General features: G+C 47.9%; 1 protein-coding gene across 2 annotated transcripts in view; it reads left to right on the top strand.

The window, feature by feature from the left end:
* Positions 1 to 19,208, top strand: part of PLXNA2 (plexin A2) — a 219,016-nt gene that overhangs the window by 141,974 nt on the left and 57,834 nt on the right. For both annotated transcript variants that reach the window (XM_032289097.1, XM_032289098.1), the window contains 6 exons: positions 2,229 to 2,352; positions 4,354 to 4,507; positions 5,113 to 5,209; positions 8,654 to 8,768; positions 16,666 to 16,866; positions 18,984 to 19,080. In XM_032289097.1, the coding sequence (XP_032144988.1) occupies positions 2,229 to 2,352; positions 4,354 to 4,507; positions 5,113 to 5,209; positions 8,654 to 8,768; positions 16,666 to 16,866; positions 18,984 to 19,080 (788 nt within the window). The remainder of the gene's footprint in view (positions 1 to 2,228; positions 2,353 to 4,353; positions 4,508 to 5,112; positions 5,210 to 8,653; positions 8,769 to 16,665; positions 16,867 to 18,983; positions 19,081 to 19,208) is intronic.

Below are 19,208 nucleotides of genomic sequence, written 5' to 3'. Positions count from 1 at the left end.
AATCCTCCCTGCCTACCAGAGCACTCATCTCCCAGCTACTTTGCCCCAAGAGTTCATGGAGAACAAGATTCTTGCTGTTTATACCCAGAGGTTTCTCCACATCTGGGCATTCTCCTCCTCACCAGACCCTCCTGCAGCGCTCTCCCGCCTGCCAGCAGCAGCCTGGCATCGGGCATAGGAGATGGGGCAACCTGCGGCTCCCAGGTCCCCACGGAGGCCCCTTTAACGGAGGCCAAGGGCTGAGGAGCGTCTGAGGGGTTGGGGGATTTGAAGCCGTCCTGTCTCTTCTGTATGCCTTGCTCTTGCAAGTGTGTTATTGTCTCCAAGGCTATTTATCTCTGTTAGAGCTGTTGCCATAAATAGTATGATAAAAAAGAGCCATTTCAGTGAGTCAATGAGATAAAGGCTCCAGTCAAGAGCTCACTTTAGAGCTATCTTAAGGATTCACTTAAACCTCAATAATTCTTTTCTTTGACAGCATTCATATTTAGATCCATTATGTGCCTGAAAAGGAAGCGGGGAGGATTCTGGGGGGAGGTAGGGTGCGAATCACTGCTTGATTGTGGAATCGCTAGGGTCCTGACGGCTCTTTGGTTTGGACACGCACCAGCCGTGGAGCGGGTTTCCATGTGACAAGGCAGGCAGCAACCGGACACTCCTGAGTGCTGGTGTCACCTGCCCACCTGCCACTGTGGGCAGGGGAGCCTAGAGCCTGAGATGAAGACGTTGGGAGAAACAGCCAAGCATGCTTTCCGACACAGGCAGCCCTGGCTGCAGCCCCGTGTCTGTCTCTCTGTCTCAAGGCATTATTTCCTGACACAAACATTTATTTAAAATATACCATGTGACAGGTAGAATATCCCAATGAATAAAACATGGCCACTGCCTTCAAATAGCCATTAATCCACCCACAAAATCATATGCACACTGCCCCACACTGCCAAGATCCTCTCCTATTTTCTTAAAAATTTCTCCGGAGGAGAATGAGAATGTGAATCATCAGCACCGTTAACATCAATAGTATAACGGCTAACACTGTCATGGCACCTACTATGTGCCAGGCCATTTCCTAAGCCCTGACTCCTTTAATTCTTACACCAACCCCGTGAAGTAGGTATTATCACCATCTTCATCCTTTTTTCTTCTTTGAGATAAGATCTCAGTGTGTCACCCAGGTTAGGATGCAGTGGAGCAATCATAGCTCACTGCAGCCTTCACCTCTTGCGCCCAAGCAGTCTTCCCATCTCAGCCTCTTGAGTAGCTGGGACTACAGGCACGTGCCACCACATCCAGCTAATTTTTTTTTTTAGAATGGGATCTCACTATGCTGCCCAGGCTGGTCTTGAACTCATAGGCTCAAGCAATCCTCCTCACCTTAGCCTCCCAAAGTGCTGGGATTACAGGTGTGAACCACTGTGCCTGGCTGATCCTCATTTTTTTGCAGTTGAGGAAACTGAGGCAGAGAGCGATGAAGTAGCTTGTCCGAGGGGCCACAGCTAGTAGGTAACAGGTCTGGGGTTGGAACCCAGGCTCTTTGGCCCCAAAGTTCATTTGCTTAGCCCATGGCTGTGCGGCTCCTCAGGTCCCGCAGGCTGCCCTCACTCGCTGGCCTTAGCATCCCACACTGCTGTAAAGAGTCATTCTGAGGCAGGGAAGCAGGGTCTGGAGCCAGGGAACATAAGGCCGATTCGCACTTCAGCTATGACAGAAAATATCCTCTCCGTAGGTGTCCACTGGCTGGACGTGAGTTTGTAACTGTACTTTATCCTCTTCACTTATGTAGGGCGTACTCCAGGTAGAGGGTATTTAAACTCCCAAAAATTCTGTAACAGGACCTTCGAACGCCTGTGCTCAGGCCACTCCCACACTGTGGAGTGCACTTTCATTTTCCATAAATCCCTTCATTCCTTCTTTGCTTTGTTTGTGCGTTTTGTCCAATTCTTTGCTCAAGACGTCAAGAACCTGAACACCCTCCACCGGTAACAATTCTTTACGTCGAAACTGCATCTCTCCTGTTGGGGATTAATCCTCTTCCCTCTTGGTCTGTCTGTAACTTCGACAGAGACTGTCTGGGAGTCACCGAAGCCCTCTGGAGTACAGTAAAAGTATTTTTGAGAAGACAGAACATAGGTCACAGGGCAGCAAACCCCCTTCCTGCCCAGGAGACAGTAGAGCCAAACAGATGGGTTCCAGAAGCCTGACCTCTTGTGAATCTGTGTTTATGGCAGGTGCTCCCGCAGGGACAAATGCCAACAGGCCTGGGAACCTAATCGATTTGCTGCCAGCATCAGCCAGTGTGTGAGCCTCGAGGTGCATCCCAGCAGCATCTCAGTGTCTGAGCACAGCCGGCTGGTAAGTAACTCAACCAGAGGCATGGGGAGAGGGAGCACAGAGCATGCACCTGTGTGTGTGCTCCATTCACACTTGCATGAGTATCTGTAAATTGATCAGACTTTAAATGCAGTAAGGACACTTTACGTTTATAGCAAACCTATGGCAATGCCTATTGTAAAGGGCATAGTCCTTCCCCAGTTCCCCCTGCAAATTCATTACCCATTGATCTGTTTTGTAAATCTAGATTTTGCATTTAGTAACAAACATCTGCCATATAATACAATCCAATACCGAACACCACATTCTTCAGTGTCTGCTGTGTTTACAGTTCTGTACTCGCTGCGCTCTGTTACAGAAATCTGCGAGTTGTCTTTGTGTGTGTGTGTGTGTGTGTGTGTGTGTGTGTGAGAGAGAGAGAGAGAGAGAGAGGTGGGGGGAAAGAATAAGAGCAAGAGAGAGAGACTGCCTCAGTTCGAAGTCAGTCAGTGTATGCTTAAAGAGAATATTAAAGAGAATAAAATATCCCTTAACTATCTGTCAAGGTACAACCCAAAATATTTTATGTCCTCAGGCCCTGCATTATTATTTCATTCTGAAGGTTTTATGAGCATTCACGAATGTTAATTAGTTAATGAACCTTCCAAGATTTCAGTTCATTCATGCCCACCAGGAGTTTTGGCTCCCAGGGCGCTGAGGAAACAGACAGGGGAGTTTGTACCTAAGTCTCTTGGCCCCATGGAAACAAAACTGGGGCAGGGATTCAACAGCCAACAAATGTGTGGAAAGGCTAGGTGATGCCCACTGGGACTGAGAAAGCCACTGCATATTGATAGGAAGACGGAGGGAAACCTACAGGCTGGGCGCGGTGGCTCACGCCTATAATGCCAGCAATTTGGGAGGCTGAGGTGGGAGGGATGCTTGAGCGCAGGAGCTTGAGACTAGCCTGGGCAACATAGTGAGACCCTGTCTCTACTAAAAATTAAAAATAAAACAAAGGGAAACCCCCACCAAACCATCACAGTCCTCAACTTGGAAGCCACCGGAATGTCATCATAATGAGCTGTATGGGCACTCCTCATGGGCAAAGGAAGCCAGTTGCGTTTCTTACCTATTCAAATAACACTTAGATGCTGTATTGTGGTAATTGATTACAAACTCGTTTAAAATTGCGGTGGATTTACAGCAGCATTTTGCCATTAAATATTTTCTCAATCAGCGGATTCCCCTGAGAGTCTGACATTTTTACTATTAAAAAGAGGATCTTCAAACTCAAAAAAAGCTAAAAACCGCTGGCCTAGATGATCGGAACCCATAGGTAATAGCAGACATCAAGCAGTTGGTGGCCACTTCTCTGATCCCCTGAGCTCCTTATAAACCTACTGATCCATTCCAACAGAGTTTCTAGAGAACAGAGAGCCCAGATGGAACAGAGAAACAGAAACTCTAGGGAACCCACAACTTGATAAGTAGCCTCTTAATGAAGGACAGCCAGGGTGAGGAGCCAGCTATCTTCCACCAACCTGGTGAGCTCCTGGTAAACCTCCAGGTTGGTGATATTTACTCCCAGGAACCACATGAACCACAGGAACCACTTAGCTGGAACCACAGCTAAGACCTTGTTTGGGAGGGGCTCAGCTCGTGACTCGCTTTCACGGTTGCATGGTGCCTTGCCGTTAATTTTCACGTCGAAATGAACAGGGGTTAGAGGAATTTTGATACCTTTCCCTCCAGCACCCCACCCCTTAGTGCTTTCTGATGCTGGAGAAGATGGAAACATTAATTAATAATAATATTAATAAAGACCATTGACCCTGCACACATTGAATAATTAATGACTAACTAACTGTTCAGTGTCAAAGCTGGAAGACCACCTAGACCAGCATCCTTCTTTCATAGATGAGGTCGGGGGAGATCAGTGAGCAAGTTGGTCCCAGCAGGGCTGGGCCTGGAGCTCAGGTCTCCTGAGGTCTTTCTTTGGTGCCATCTCTTTGCCCCTGAGCCTCTCTGTTCCTCTCACAGCTCAGCCTGGTAGTGAGTGATGCTCCTGATCTATCTGCGGGAATCGCCTGTGCCTTTGGGAACCTGACAGAGGTGGAGGGGCAGGTATCCGGGAGTCAGGTCATCTGCATCTCACCTGGGCCCAAGGATGTCCCTGTCATCCCGCTGGATCAAGGTAAGAAATATCTGCCATGAGAGCTGCACATGAGGGGCTTCTCTCTACTGAGGGAGCTGGGGGGTGTGGTCACAAGAACCGGGTACAGGTATTGGCTTCTTATACCAGATATTGGCTTAGACAATGTGCTTGAGTTTGAAAACAAGCTGTCATGCCCCAAAGTGAATTTCAGGAAGGAAAACACTTGCTCCCCTTTGATTGAAGGCTGTACAGAACACACTGTCTTTCCAGATGGCCCGACCCTCCTAGGAATGCAGTGGCTTCCATCAGGAGTTTTTTAGCAGGTCTCTCCTCAGAACCTGGGGCTCAAACTTAGTATTTCTGAAATCTTTTCAGTAACGGAACATGGCTGACCAAGGCAATGGGCTCCGTGGAATCTGCTTCTTCCTCCCTGCAGGCAGAGGAAGTCTGGGTCTGAGGGGTGGGCCGCTATTCAATCAAAGAGACTCCCCTAGGGGGAGAAGAGACGATTCAGGCAGGTTCCACATCGTATCTGTGTCCCACGAGAGCCCTGGCGTGGCTTCATGACTTCATTTTATTCTTGTGGCTGTCCACTGGGTCCTTACGTTGTTACCCAACCCTATCCCTTTTGTTGGTTTTTCCAGACTGGTTCGGACTGGAGCTACAGCTGAGGTCCAAGGAGACAGGGAAGATATTTGTGAGCACCGAGTTCAAGTTTTACAACTGCAGTGCCCACCAACTGTAAGTGCTTATTGGGGAGGGTTTTGCTCTGGGTCTGGATGTGGGTGTGGGGTTTCTCTCCCTTGATGCTAAGCTCCTTTAGGACAGGAACCATGTTGTAGTCACCTCACAGTTTCCCCATGGGGTCTGGCACTTTGGACAGAGTGCATGGTATATAAATATTACCATATTAAACCAAATGGTATTTCCCCCCACAGTCTCTGGATCCTTGGACCCCACCCCAACATACCCTACCCCCAACTCTCAGGCCAAGACAGTAAAAAGAGAGTCATAGCACAGGAACCATACAAAAAGTTCTTCATTTTACATCACTTAATGGTGACTTTGAAGGTAGAGATTGACAGTGAGGGGAATGTGTACATGTCACCCACAACAAGATGAAGAGGAACTACGAGCTAGGGAGTCAGCTATGCACACAGTCACCCACAGAGGAGGAGCAGGGAAGGGGGAAAATAGCCTCTCTCAGCCCATGACACAAAGACCTGGACTGGGGAGGTGGAGCGGAGGCCTTAACTCTACCATATTTTAAATCCATCCTTCAATATTTTCAAGAGGAAGGGAAACCAGACAGGCTAAACCACAGCCTTCGGTGGGGCTTAAGTTCAGCTCTACTGACCTCACCAGCCATCTCCAGCAGCTGGATGCCTGCCAATTGGTGCCCACAACCTATGAGACCCCACAACTTTGTGAGAAGCTGGGGACATTTCACAAGGAAAAAAAGCAGGGTCAGAAATGGAGGGAGCGAAACCCCTACTGAGTTTCTGTGGATCCTCTCTCATAGACAAACTGATACCCTTCCCACAGAAGCTGGGAACTCATGCACCATTTGGTTTAGAAAGAAGGAAACACAGGTCCCTGTAATAGAGCCACATAAGGGTCATAGGACCAAAACCCCTGGACATTCAGCAAAGGGAAAGGTCGATCAACAGCTCCATATCAGAGAAAGCAGTGATTGGGAATGTTTACGGACTCATCCTTCCCATTGCCCAGGGCAGGAACCACTTGGGATCCACATGATAGGCAGGACTTCAGGGGCATCCAGTCTGTAGGATCCAAGCTATGGGCATGATGGGCTCAGCAATTAAGGTGGGGAGAGGGTCTGTTTGCAGCTAAACCCTAAAGGAATCTTTAGACATTAGAAGAGGCAAATAAGTTAGTCCTCCTTATTCTCCATTTTTCTGAACTTGATTTTCATAATTAAAATAATCTTCTGGAGTTCTTGGGTCTCTACAGTAGTCAAGGAAGGAGCCCTATTGGGACAAATAAATAGATGTACTGAGAAAGACAGAACAAGTGATGAAAATGGCCTGGTGGGAACCAGGGAGGGCAGAAAGGGACTGAAGCTGAAATAGACAAAGTTGCCCACTGACCACTGCATTTGAATCCCAGCAAACCCTGCTTTGGGAATGGCAAGCGTCTTGGCGACAGAATCTCTTACCTCCTTCTCAAACTCCAACATGGTGGTGATGGAATCCATTATTTGTGAGAACACTCTTATCTCCATGGCAGCCCAGTGTGATGTCACCACTTTCAAAGACGTATTGCTATGTCAACACAGATGCTGTCACAGGCAGCAAGTTTTAACAGAAGAAAAGCAGGTCTCCTTGAGAGCCAAGATTCCATTTTAATGCCAAACACTGTCTCTTGCCCTTCTCTACTCCGGGAATTCATAGTTAAAAGTCATGGAATCAAGTTTAGTCCCCTCCGTTTAATATAAAAAGTGAACTAAGGCCCACAGAAGATTAGTGCTACAATGAAGGTCACAAAAATAGCCAGCAGAAGAGCCACATCTAGCAAGAGCCCCAGTAACCATCCTCCATAGGCCCTTGGTCCATTTTCATTATTTACTTGCTGAACTGTAAGATGTTGCCGAGAACCAGTCTGTCTGAGAGTATATGAGATAGCATTGGCCTAAGCTCAGAAAGGAAAAAAGTCTGGGCAATGGAGAACGGGATAAAACTGCTCTGCGTGGGAAGATGAAGTGTAAATGAGCTAACCTACCTAACATACTATGACCTGTGAACCAGTGACCCCTGGATCAAGCCCCAACCACCCAAAGGTAACAGAGCCCCACCAGGTGGCGCCAGACTGCAGACCTGGTCCTGTCCATTCCAGATTGGCCTAGTTGTGAACGACTGGAGTAGGGGGGTGCAAGGAGGAGCAAGACGAATCCCACCTACAAAACCCATTTCCATTATAATGACCTGGTCACACGCAGAGAGCCAAAAGAATATACACAGTCTCCAGGTGAAACTGGAAGGAAAGAAGTGCTCACCCTGGCAAGAAAAGCACGTACCACGCGCATACTCTATTATTCCGGCCCTGGGGGAGTGGGGCAAAGTTACCACTTAATACTGTTGGCTCATCCAAGCCCAGTAACACAGATGATGTGAACCAATCGTTAACACTCAAATGTTATTTAGGAGGTTGAAATAACAGGTAATTTAAGCCCTTGACAATAATGCTCACATTTAGCTTGGCACTTTTCAAAACCATTTTCTATGCGTTATCTCATCTGACACCACACAGCCCTGTGGCATCGACAGGAATGTTTTATTACAGGCAGATGAAGATACTCCAATTCAGAAGGTGAAGTGACTTACTCAGCGTGACCCCAGTGGCTGCAGCAGAGGCAAGACTAGAATCAGATCTGCCCAGTTCCTGTCCTGGTGCTCTGTCAGCTACCCTGTCTTTACAAGCAGTGATATATTGGGAAATGTTTTTTTTTTTCTTTTTTTTTTTTTTTTTTTTTCGAGAGATTTTCTCTCATTCCCCAGGCTGGAGTGCATTGGCGTGATCTCGGCTCACCGCAACCTCTACCTCCTGGGTTCAAGCAATTCTCCTGCCTCAGCCTCCCGATTAGCTGGGACTACAGGCATGTGCCACCATGCCTAGCTAATTTTTGTATTTTTAGTAGAGACGGGGTTTCACCATGTTGACCAGGATGGTCTCGATCTCTTGATCTCATGATCCACTGGCCTCGGCCTCCCAAAGTGCTGGGATTATAGGCGTGAGCCACCGTGCCCGGCCCTGGGAAATGTTTAGCTACCAGCATCGGAAGAAAACCTAGTTGGCGGCATTACCAAATTCTGTGGCGAAACTATTTCCATCATGGTCAATTCCAAACGACCACCATGATGTCTACCAGCTTGCAAAATTCCTGAAAATGCGAATAATCAGTTCTCATGAGCTTATTTATACAAGCACACCACTGCTTTGTAAGTTACACTGTTATCTGGTCTCATTTTCTTTCCAATGTTCTGTTCCCGTGAATGTCATGGATGGAGAATCCACAATTCTTGGTGCTAGAGGATGGCCCACCAGTCTTCCCTCATGAGAATCAGACTAGGATTTAAACACAGGTTAACAGATTTTAATCATGACACATGCCACCTTCCCTCTTTGTTCCCTTCTCTCTGCCTCTCACAGTCTCTGTCCTTGCAGGTGCCTGTCCTGTGTCAACAGCGCCTTCCGCTGCCATTGGTGCAAATACCGCAACCTCTGCACGCACGACCCCACCACCTGCTCCTTCCAGGAGGGCCGGATCAATGTTTCAGAGGTAAGAGGGGCTCACCCTTACATAGCAGTGTTCCCAGTGAGTCTGAGTGGCCCCTCCTTCTTTAGATGGTCAAACGACTATGGCTATTTTCTTGCCCTGGCCCATCTTGGCCATCTTGCCAGAAATTCTGCATGCTAGAAAGCCCTGTTATTATAAAGATCAAAAAGTGGCAGCCAATGACCCCAGAGGCAGAGGCAATATCTACTAGACTCCTAAGACTCTATGCATTCAAAAGCTTGAAGGTAACTGGGGGTTTAGACTGAAAGCTTAGAGGAAACATATTCAACCAAACACACTCCCTGGTCTAGAAGAGTGTAGTGAATGGCGTTTATTCTTTGAGTCTAGCCCTTTGCTTGGCTGCAGACATAGTCTAGTTCAATGGAACATTCACTCTCAACCATTCTTTCATGCCAACTTCTCTTCCAACTCTCAAATTCAATGATTCTTTGACTCTGATGTATGACTGGGTGGGTGGCCTTGTAGAAAAAGAGAAAAACTGAGCTAGTGAAAAGAACCAGGCATTGCTAAAAGTCCTGTCTTATTATACAGTTGAAGCTCCATTCCTAAAGCCTGACTCACCTTTGTTATCAACACAGTGAAATATCAAATTGCTTATCTTCCTAATGGATATACCATTCAATGATTATTCACTGATGTCGACTTTCTTACGTATTCATAGCATGTCTCAGGACAGGGAAGCCTGGTTACCCAGTCTCCCTTTCTTGTATGGAATGCTTTTCATTCCCCAGGATGGCCAATTGGGTTTGAACAACTATAGAGACCTGACGTAGCCATGCAAATGCACGTGTGCATATACGCATGTTTGTCTCTTACTCTATGTTTTAGAAAATCCAAAAATGGCAATAAGTGACAATGTAGCATTTTTACATGCTACGATAGCCTTTCTATACACATCTTCCTCTTGCACTAGACAGCAAGCTCCTTGAAGGCAAGGACTACCTCTTATCTTTAAATCTTCAATGTCTTATTTAGAAATATTTGTAGAATGCATGCAAGAAAGAATGGATGAGCCAATGACCTCTCTATTTAAATCCCATTGATGGCAATCGAGTCGACTCATCTAAGATTTTAAGAAATGGAGTCTAGTGTGTTCTGATCTCCATAGCAGTGCTTGTTGCTTCCATGGCTAGACGTAAGAAAATAGACTCCGCAAGGTATCCCAAAACACACACACCCTTGAACTCTTCTTAGTTTTTGAAACAACTGGTGTTACATTCAGTCAGAAAAATGGAATTTGCCTGTCTTGAAAGGGAGAAACATAGGTGCCGCAGGTGGCATTTCAGACGGACCCATCCACGGGTGCCTCAGCATGAGGAAACCAGGCATCGAGTGCCCTGAGAACCTTTCAGAAAAGCATCTTCCTCCAGCCAGTTGGTATGCTTTGATGGAGCTGGCCTCAAAACCCTATGCCAGCCTTCCTGGACACTGGAGATTAATTCCAGCCCTGGAATTCTGCGGGGGGTATGCAACTGCTTTGGGGCTAGTCCTCTCACTCAGAGAAAAGGGCAGAGCTGCAGGCAGGGGTGGGAGTGGGCACCACAGCTTGGGAACCAATGGAAGAATGGCTTAGAGGGCAGATCTTGCCAAGAACAGCAGAGCCGTGGGAGACCTGGGCAGGGGTGAAGGCTGAGCAGTGAGAGAGTATGAAACACAGCCTCAGAAACTAACCTTGACACGGGCCACTTTGAAAGTTCCTTAAAATGGATTGAGGTGGCCCCCAGGACACAGAGAGACTGGGTGAAGTACAGATCTAGACAAGAAAGAGCAGTTGCTCCACTTTCTCCTGAGGCTACCCACCTCAGGCCGAAAGAAACCCAAAGCCAAGCCTGAAAGTGACCTGCAGCTGGAGCAAGGGCACCGAGCATCACTCAAAGCAGGATAAATAAACTCTGCCGGGGTGTGTGTGGAGGCCAGAGAGCTGAGCCCCTGCAGCTAATGGAAAGCAGGCTCAGCCTTCCTCACACCGTTCAGAAGTCACTGAAATACAGCTCCCTCTCAGCCACGGATGAGAGATTGCAACATTCCAGAGCTGGGCCGAAAGAAGCTGTTGCCTCCCTGCAACTCGGCATTAAATTAATACGTAGGAATGGTGGATGGCTGCTGTCTTATGATCGTGTGCTTCGGCCCCTGGCATGGCCCCAGGGATTGGCTGTCTGGAGGGGAGCTGTGAGGGAAGCCCAGACTCCACCCAGCTCCCAACTTCGCCCAGGAAACAGGATGCAGATTCCCAGTGAGGTTGCTAGGGCCACTTCCGGGGCTTCCTAAAATACTGCTTTAGTTCTTAACCGCAGCCGGCCACATGTTCTTTTCAGCAAACAGCAGCCAGGCCCCACTATTTTCTGTCCAAAGTTCTGCTACAGGAGAACCCCACGCCTGAAAATTTGTGAAACAGCAAAGATGCACATGCCCAGCTTGGGTAAGGTTTCCTTTACTCTCTCAGGAGTCCCAGCTGATATTTTCATGCAGTTTGGGGAACTGGAATCACCTGGATTTCCAGCTAACTGGAAATCCCTTAGCAGTCTCTTTAGGGGTTCCTAGAATATCTCTTTTAGAATTCCAGTAAGCCTCCCTTCCCAATTTTGAATCAAAATTTTATGTCTGTCTGCTTCCTAGAAACAATATATAACTGATTAGCTCCATTGATTAATATAGCAACATTAATGTATCACACATTTATAATTTCTTCACATGTGCCAGGAGTTCTCAAAGTGTGCCTGCCAGGGACCAGCAGTGTCAGCATCACCTGGGAACTCATAGAAATTCAAATTCTTGGGCCCCATCCCAGATGAGGCTGAAGAATGAGAACCACTGACATTTGGCATTTTCACTGATTCTCACAACAGCCCTGCAGTTTCATAGAATTTATAGCTGACATCTGTAGTAACCAGAATGCTAAAAACTTAGGGGTTTTGCCCAAGACTACAGAGAACTCAGGCATCCAAAAAAGCTGAGTACAGTGCAGAAAGTCAGGGAGCTTGCTTGTTTCCATGGCTGCAGCCACACTTCTGGCCTGACTTCAGCCTGGTCCTCTGCTGTTGGTGATGAGGGTTCAGGGTATGGATGGGCCAGTACAAATCCATCTCCACAGACAGAGAAACTGCCCATAGAAGATGGGTCCGTGGTGCCATTTCCAGATAAAAAGACAGCATATGAGATAAATCTGCCCACATCTTTCCAGAAGGCTGATGGACCAATTCCATGCTTAGGCTTGACAATGAAGAACAGATGTGCTACAGCGAATGCCATTCAAAAATAAAAATATTAGGAGTTAACGTTTATTGAGTGCTTATTATCTATGTAGTACATATATATGTGTATTTATATAATTTAATCTTAAGTACTCTATGAAGTAGATTCTATCATAAATGAATAGACTGAGGCTTAAACAAGCTAAACAGTTTTCCTGTGATCATCAGATAAATGCAGAAATTAGGATTCAGAGACAGTTTTCCAAGCTGGCCTTGAATAAGTTGAAATCCACTGCTCCTGTATTCACACACACACGCGCGCGCACGCGCACACACACACACGAAATAGGCATTAATATTGACAATTGCTAATCCAGCACATTACCATTTACAACATACTTTGATATTCCTCTTTCATGCAATCTAGGTTTGTCAGATATTATTGGCACCATTTTATAGATGAGGAAACTGACTTTCAATTGAACCATGTGTCAAGCTCTCTTAAGGTAATGAGTCAGACCTTTCCAGCTCTCAGAGCACAACAGATCTCCAGCGGGGCCCCCCACATCTCTGCCTCCCTGGGCCAGATCAGGCTGTGACATGGTGTTAGCAAGCGGGTGTGCATGGGAGGATGTATGGCTCTCAGCTTTTAAAGCTCATCTCCCTCTACGGCTAAACCAGGCCTAGTGAGATGTAGATACATAAATATCTTCTTCATGCCCTGTCCCAGGGGAAAGATAGAACCAAATAAATCCGATTAGCTTCCCAGGATGCTGGCTGCTCTCTCTCTTTGAAGTCCAGTGGGTGAAGATAATGCCATTTCCACATGGGAGAAGTCGCTTCAGAGGGCTAAAGGGTCCCCGGCACAGAAAGCTGGCAGAGCGCGGCTGAACAGGTGGGCAATGTGAGCCCAAGACTCAAAGGGCTCCTACATAAGGGTCCCTGCCCTCCCTGCAGCTGTGCTTCCTCTTCCTCAGCCTACCCCCACCCTTGGGATAGTCCCACAAGTTTAAGTCTTGGTTTAAACTAAGATTGCTGCTGAGGAGGTGATCCTGGCTCCAGCTGGCCTGGAGACAGAGGAGGAAGAAGATGACCCAAAAGATCGCTCAGAAGACTGTGTGGATCTGCAGTAGTAATCAGTGTTTCAGGAATGTGAACAACAGTCTTAACATTCTGCAGGAAAAGCATCTTAGGATGATTTGCTTTCTTGTTCATAGCAAAGGTACTGTATGTGTATGTACACATGTGTGTGCCTGTGTGTATATGTGTGTGCCTGTGTGTGTATGTGTGTGTGTGCCTGTGTGTGTGTGTGCCTGTGTGTGTGTGGTGTGTGTGTGTGCCTGTGTGTGTGTGTGTGTGTGCCTGCCTGTGTGTGTGTATGTGTGTGTGTGTCTGTGTGTGTGTGTGTGTGTGTATCCACAGAAGCAAACAGGTTGGAAGGGGCCTCATTGTATCTGATTAAACCCTTCACTGTCCTCAAGCCCCAGAGATATTGAAGTTCCAACAACTTGGCAATTTTATATGGGATGCCAGTCTCCTCCGCCCCCTTTCAGCCCTTTCCCCTGCGATTTTCCACCCAAGATTCACAGATCCTTCATGAATATACTCCACAGAAGCATCTCACAACCCGAAGGGTCTGCATCTTCCTGTGTTTCCCAAGATGAAGAAAGCATACCTGGGGCACCAACCACTTCTTTCCTTTGCCTTAGAGAATAGAAGGAAAAATCCTATTCTGTCTGATCTGAGAGCAATCGCCAAGTAAAAAAACAAAGCATAAGACAATCTTTCTCTACTAGGGCAACCTTGGGGCCTAGTTCAGCATTTGGGAAGACCCTAATTGTTATCCTTAAATTTCATTCTAAAAAGTCCAAACCAGCAGACCAAATTCCAGAACCTCCCCCCAGCCAAAAAATAACCCTCATATATAAGACTACTCACAAAGTCTACTCATGATTCTCCAACCTCCGGGCTGGACTGGACTCAGCCCAGCTGAAAAGATGAAAGTATGTGTGTGTGTTACATATAGGTTACATGTGTGTTATATATAGGTATTACACAGAACATCTATATAAAAATATACTTTTCTTGGTTCAAGTTAAAAGGATTCAACAATCTTTTTTACTAACTCCAGACATCATGCTTCCAAAAGTACATCTTTAAAATCTTGCTACTGTAATTTGAATTTGTTGTCTAAGCTCATTATAGATGAAAAACAACTGCTCATCATTTACAATACATCAGCTGGTTCAGAATCGGAAAATCTCCTCTCTCTTTCTCTCTGTCCGTCTCTGTCTCTCTGTCTGTCTGTCTGTCTCTCTCTCTCACTCATACACACACACAGAGAGAGAGATGAGAGAGAGAGAGAGAGAGAGAGAGAGAGATCATTATACCTCAGCCTTATTTCTAACTTAAATTCTAACATTAGATTTGATGGAAATTTTTTAGCTGCCAACAGGAAGTGTTATCTCCTTTTCCGTGAGATGCCTGGGCTTCCCTAAAGTGGTGCTCATCTTTTTTTTTTTTTTTTTTGGCTATAAATATATGAAAGAGTCTGTCAAGAGTGCCTGCAGGGAATGAAAGTAAAAGTGCAGTAAAGAGCAAGTGTATGAGTTGGCAGCTTGAGTGGCTGGTTCCTAAACAGGGACCCATCTGTTCTGGGGTTTCCTTACGAATCTCTCTCGTGGAGGCCCTGCCTGCCTGGATGCCTCACATGCAGGTGGCCAGCTGACAAGGGATGACACCAGTGAGCCTGCAGGTGCATCCAGACCCTCCTAGGTAGGTTTCTGTGCAGAATTTCCTCCAGATCCGGCTCTCCGTAAATTGTCAGAATTCCTTAGTAAATGTGAACATGCCACTTTAGAAGTCACATGACTCCAAAACCTATGACCATTTCCAACTCCAACTTTTGAGAATCAAATGCCTTCTTAAGTCTCTTCAAGTCCAGAAGGCAGGCTTTACCTCATCTCTAAAGAATCTACAAAGTTGGAGCTAAAAAAAAAAAAGATCTTTTTCACGGGTTGCTTTATTTTATTTTCTGTTTACCCTCCCACATGCAATGACCAAGTGTCCATTACATATCAAGCACTGGCAGAGAGACTGGAGAGATGGAGGTGAGAAAGATGCAGCCTCATCCTCAAGAAGCTCACAGCCCAGTGAGGAAAGCAAATCAAGAAACTGTCATTCTGTGGGTCAAAAGCAATCACGGGTGAATATTCATAACCCATCCTGAAGCCAGTGCAGGGACAGGGTCAGGGACAGCCTTGCAAGAAGCAGCCGGTCTGAGTTTGAAGGCTGATTAAGAGATAATCAATTATTCATTCTCAGAGAAGGTGATTATTTAAAAAGCCAAAAAAGTAAAAGAAGAGGTAATCAACTAAAGAGGAGCTGAAGCAGGGGGCAGGAGGCAGGAGTGTGTTTCTGATAGACAGAAAAGCATGTTCAAAGGGCCAGAGGCAGATCCTGTGACAGAGATGCCATCTCAGAATTAACCATACATTCAGTATGGCTGGACTATTATGTACAAGAACCACAGAGGTTAGAGGGAGGTAAGCAGGGGCCAGATGCCAACGGGCTTGCAAATGGGGTTCAGAGAAAAGAGGTAACAGCCAAGCCACACCATGACAATAGTTAGCCACAGGAGATTCCCTGTCTGAGGCTGTGTCGGCATTGCACAAGGCTTCTTAACAGGGATTGCATTTGCCATTAGGAGGACAACGCTTTTGTCATTGAACACATCCTACACCTTGCAGGAAGTTCAGCAATCCTGGCCCCTGGCATCAATGCCAGTAACACCCTCTGCAGACCCTAGGCATTCCCAGGAGTTCCTCCTAAGAACCACTGCCCAGGAGAAGGGGACAGAGAAAGCGGAGCCTCCTGTGAGAATTTCCCTGGTGATTCCCTGTGGAGGTGGTTCCCACATCATCACTGCCAAGGGCTACTGGGCTCATCTTCCCTAGGAGAGAAGGAGAAAGAGGAGATTGGCACAGTGGGGTGGCCCTTTGATCTCTGATGGAGAATCACCGGCTAGTCATGGAGCTCCAGAAAATCAATCTCTCTTTCTCACTGTCTCTCTCTCTCATGGTCCTTTCCAAAGCCCCTCCCTACCAAGACTTTCTTGTTTTGGTTTTGTTTTCCAAAGCAACATGGCATTCACACGGGGCCTGGTAATGAAATGAGATTAACAAAGAAACAGAGCAAATGTTTAGAGTATTGCTGGGAGGGCTTGACCCACCTCCTGGAAAGCCCAGCTCAGTCGGAGCTGGGAAGCTGAAGCTGCTGATAACGGACGCCCCCAGGCATCGACAATGCAAGGGGCCGAGTATCTGGAGCTGGAAAACGAGATGAAACCCAGAGGTAGGGGTGCCAGGTTGGGGACAGGGACATGTGGAGGCTCTTTTATCCAGTGTCTCGGGAGATAAAATCCACAGCCTGCCACACTGTGCTTGAAAATTAATTCCTGAATTGTCACACACACAGCAGATACGGACAACTTACTGGAGGGGGGGTGACAATATCAAAGCCCAGGAGCTAAGAGTGATTCCGTTTTCCCTGCCCGAGTCCACGGGCCTTACACGAAGTAATGTCCTGCTCTTGGGCAGCCCACCTAATGCAAGATGGGCCTGCGTGGCTCAAGGGGGTAGGACAGCATGAACAGGGGACAGATGGAGCCTCTTCACTTGTTCCCGCAGGACTGTCCCCAGCTGGTGCCCACGGAGGAGATCCTGATTCCAGTTGGGGAAGTAAAGCCGATTACCCTTAAGGCTCGAAACCTGCCCCAGCCACAGTCCGGCCAGCGAGGCTATGAGTGCGTTCTCAACATACAAGGGGCCATCCACCGGGTCCCCGCCCTGCGCTTCAACAGCTCCAGCGTTCAATGCCAGAACAGCTCGGTAAGAGAACTCAGGCTGCCTACAATCCCAGCATGTTGGGAGGCCGAGGCAGGCAGATCACAAGGTCAGGAGATCGAGACCATCCTGGCCAACATGGTGGAATCCTATCTCTACTAAAACACAAAATATTAGCCAGGTATGGTGGCAGGCGCCTATAGTCCCAGCTACTCTGGAGGCTGAGGCAGGGGAATCACTTGAACCCAGGAGGCGGGGATTGAAGTGAACCGAGATTGCGCCAGCGCACTCTAGCCTGGCGACAGAGCAAGATTCCATCTCAGAAAAGCAAGAGAGAACTCAGGCTAGGCCCTGCCTGGAGCAGCACTTCCTCTTACACTCGTGCTAGGGCCTCAGTGTGGCCAGCCCTGGTTTCCGGAGCCTTCCAGGTTCACAGGCTGAGCCCACATCCCCAGGGATGCAGGAGCCAGCCAGCACCCCAGCCGCTCAACCAGAGCAGAGCAGGTGACTGGTGCCAGAAAAGACAGAGTTCCATAAGGACCCTCATGGCTTACACTGAGATCTCTGTGCCCCTTCTGAAGTTGATTTTTTTTTAATTTTTAATTTTTTATTTTTGTGGATATGCAGTAGGCGTATACATGTATGGGCTACATAAGATGTTTTGATACAGGCGTGCAATGTGAAATAATCACGTCACCGACCTTTCTGAAGTTGAAAGAGCACCCTTTGTCTTCAGTGAAACTTGAGCCAAAGGGAGTCAGCTCCATCCCACACCCTGTTCCCATCCTGGTCCCCCTTTCAAGGAGTGAATACCAGGAGGGTGCTCCGCAGGGGAAAGCCGGGAAAGAGAGGAGCAGGAAGTGAGATGGGAGGAGGGGAGCCGGAGGGGAGGGGAAGGAGGAAACCGTGAATTTCAAGAGAAGCAAGGGTTAAACCAATCCTGAATGGCAGACAGAGAGCATGAGGTGTTTAATTATAATACTAACCCCAAGAAGATCTTTTTATCTGCCAGCTCCCTGTCTCTGACTGTGGGGGGTCAGCTGCAGATGCAGGAGGGGAGGAAGTGACAAAGGTGTTGAGGGAAGCTAATTCGCCTGGGAGAGATAAAGGGAATCTGGGCCTCTTATCAGGGAGCTGTCAGATTCTCAGGTCACAGGCGCTTGATAGAATTTGTAATCGGTGGAAGGCCGCCAAGCACAAGGGGAAGGCAGGATGAGAAAGAAACGGGACACAACAAAGGGAGGCAGGGGGCAGGGGCGGGTGGGGCAAGAGGCTGACAGTGACATGCCCTCCACAGCTGAAGAGTGGGGGGTCAGGGAGATGCCCCAAGGTCTCCCTCACAGGGTGCCGGGGCTGGCCACCCAGGGGTGTTATTTCTGAAGTTTGTGAAGGGACTGAATGTCTTCTGTGGGATCAGCCCAAGAGAGAAAGTCGTAGACTCCTGGCCAGAGCTGGAGGACTTTAATGGCAGGGCTGATGAGATCTGTGCGGGGAGAGCTGTGGGCACTCCTCCCTAGTGGACCGCTGGCTAAAGGAAGGCTCGTGGGGAACTAGAGGGCCACCGCAGGGCTTGGCCGGCTGACTGCTCCATGAGACTCTCAGCCTTACAGAGCAGTAAGATGGCGTTAGCTCTGCCTATGGAGACATATGGACTTTGTAGAGAGACACATGAAAAGAGGCACAGCAGATCCCGGAAAGTGCTGGTGCAAGACAGAATGCAGCAACACCAGGGGATGGACAGTTTGGGGTAGGTCTGCGGGGTTGTGGGAGAGGACTCCCGGGGAAAGTGAACTGAGCTGGGCTAGAAGAATATGGATGGGTTAAAAGGATGGAGGTTGTAGGGAGAGGGTTGCATTCCTAATAAGACAGGAACTCAACGAAGACAGAGAGGGGCTTAAGATGTGTTTGGAGAAAGGTCGATTCAAAGCTTTCTGCAGGAGAGCAGTGGAGGAGAAGGCTGGAGGAGTCAGCTTGCATCTGATTATGCAGGGCACTGAATGCCAAGCTAGGGGGCTTGGGTGGGATTCTCTTGGCATTAGTGACTGGGATTCAGGAAAAGGGTGTCATAAGAATAATTTGAGCAGCACGCAGGGTTTCCCTGCATTCCCGACCCCTGGGATGGAGAGCCCTGTGAGCCCCGTGCCTCTGCTCTCTCCCTACAGTACCAGTATGATGGCATGGACATCAGCAACCTGGCCGTGGACTTCGCCGTGGTGTGGAATGGCAATTTCATCATTGACAACCCTCAGGACCTGAAAGGTAAGCGGCTACTTCTGGGTATAGGTTTGATCTTTTCATGACCCCGGGAAAGACTGGGGCTGGAGGGATCAGAGCAGCCAGACACTGTGCCATGAATAATACACTCCCTCTGTCAGCGGAACTCTTCA

This window comes from Sapajus apella, unplaced genomic scaffold (genome assembly GCF_009761245.1).
Source record: "Sapajus apella isolate SASKATOON/1434 unplaced genomic scaffold, GSC_monkey_1.0 scaffold22, whole genome shotgun sequence".
Lineage (NCBI taxonomy): Eukaryota > Metazoa > Chordata > Mammalia > Primates > Cebidae > Sapajus > Sapajus apella.
The sequence above is the reverse complement of the archived record's forward strand: the minus strand, read 5'-3'. Positions and strand labels throughout refer to the sequence as shown.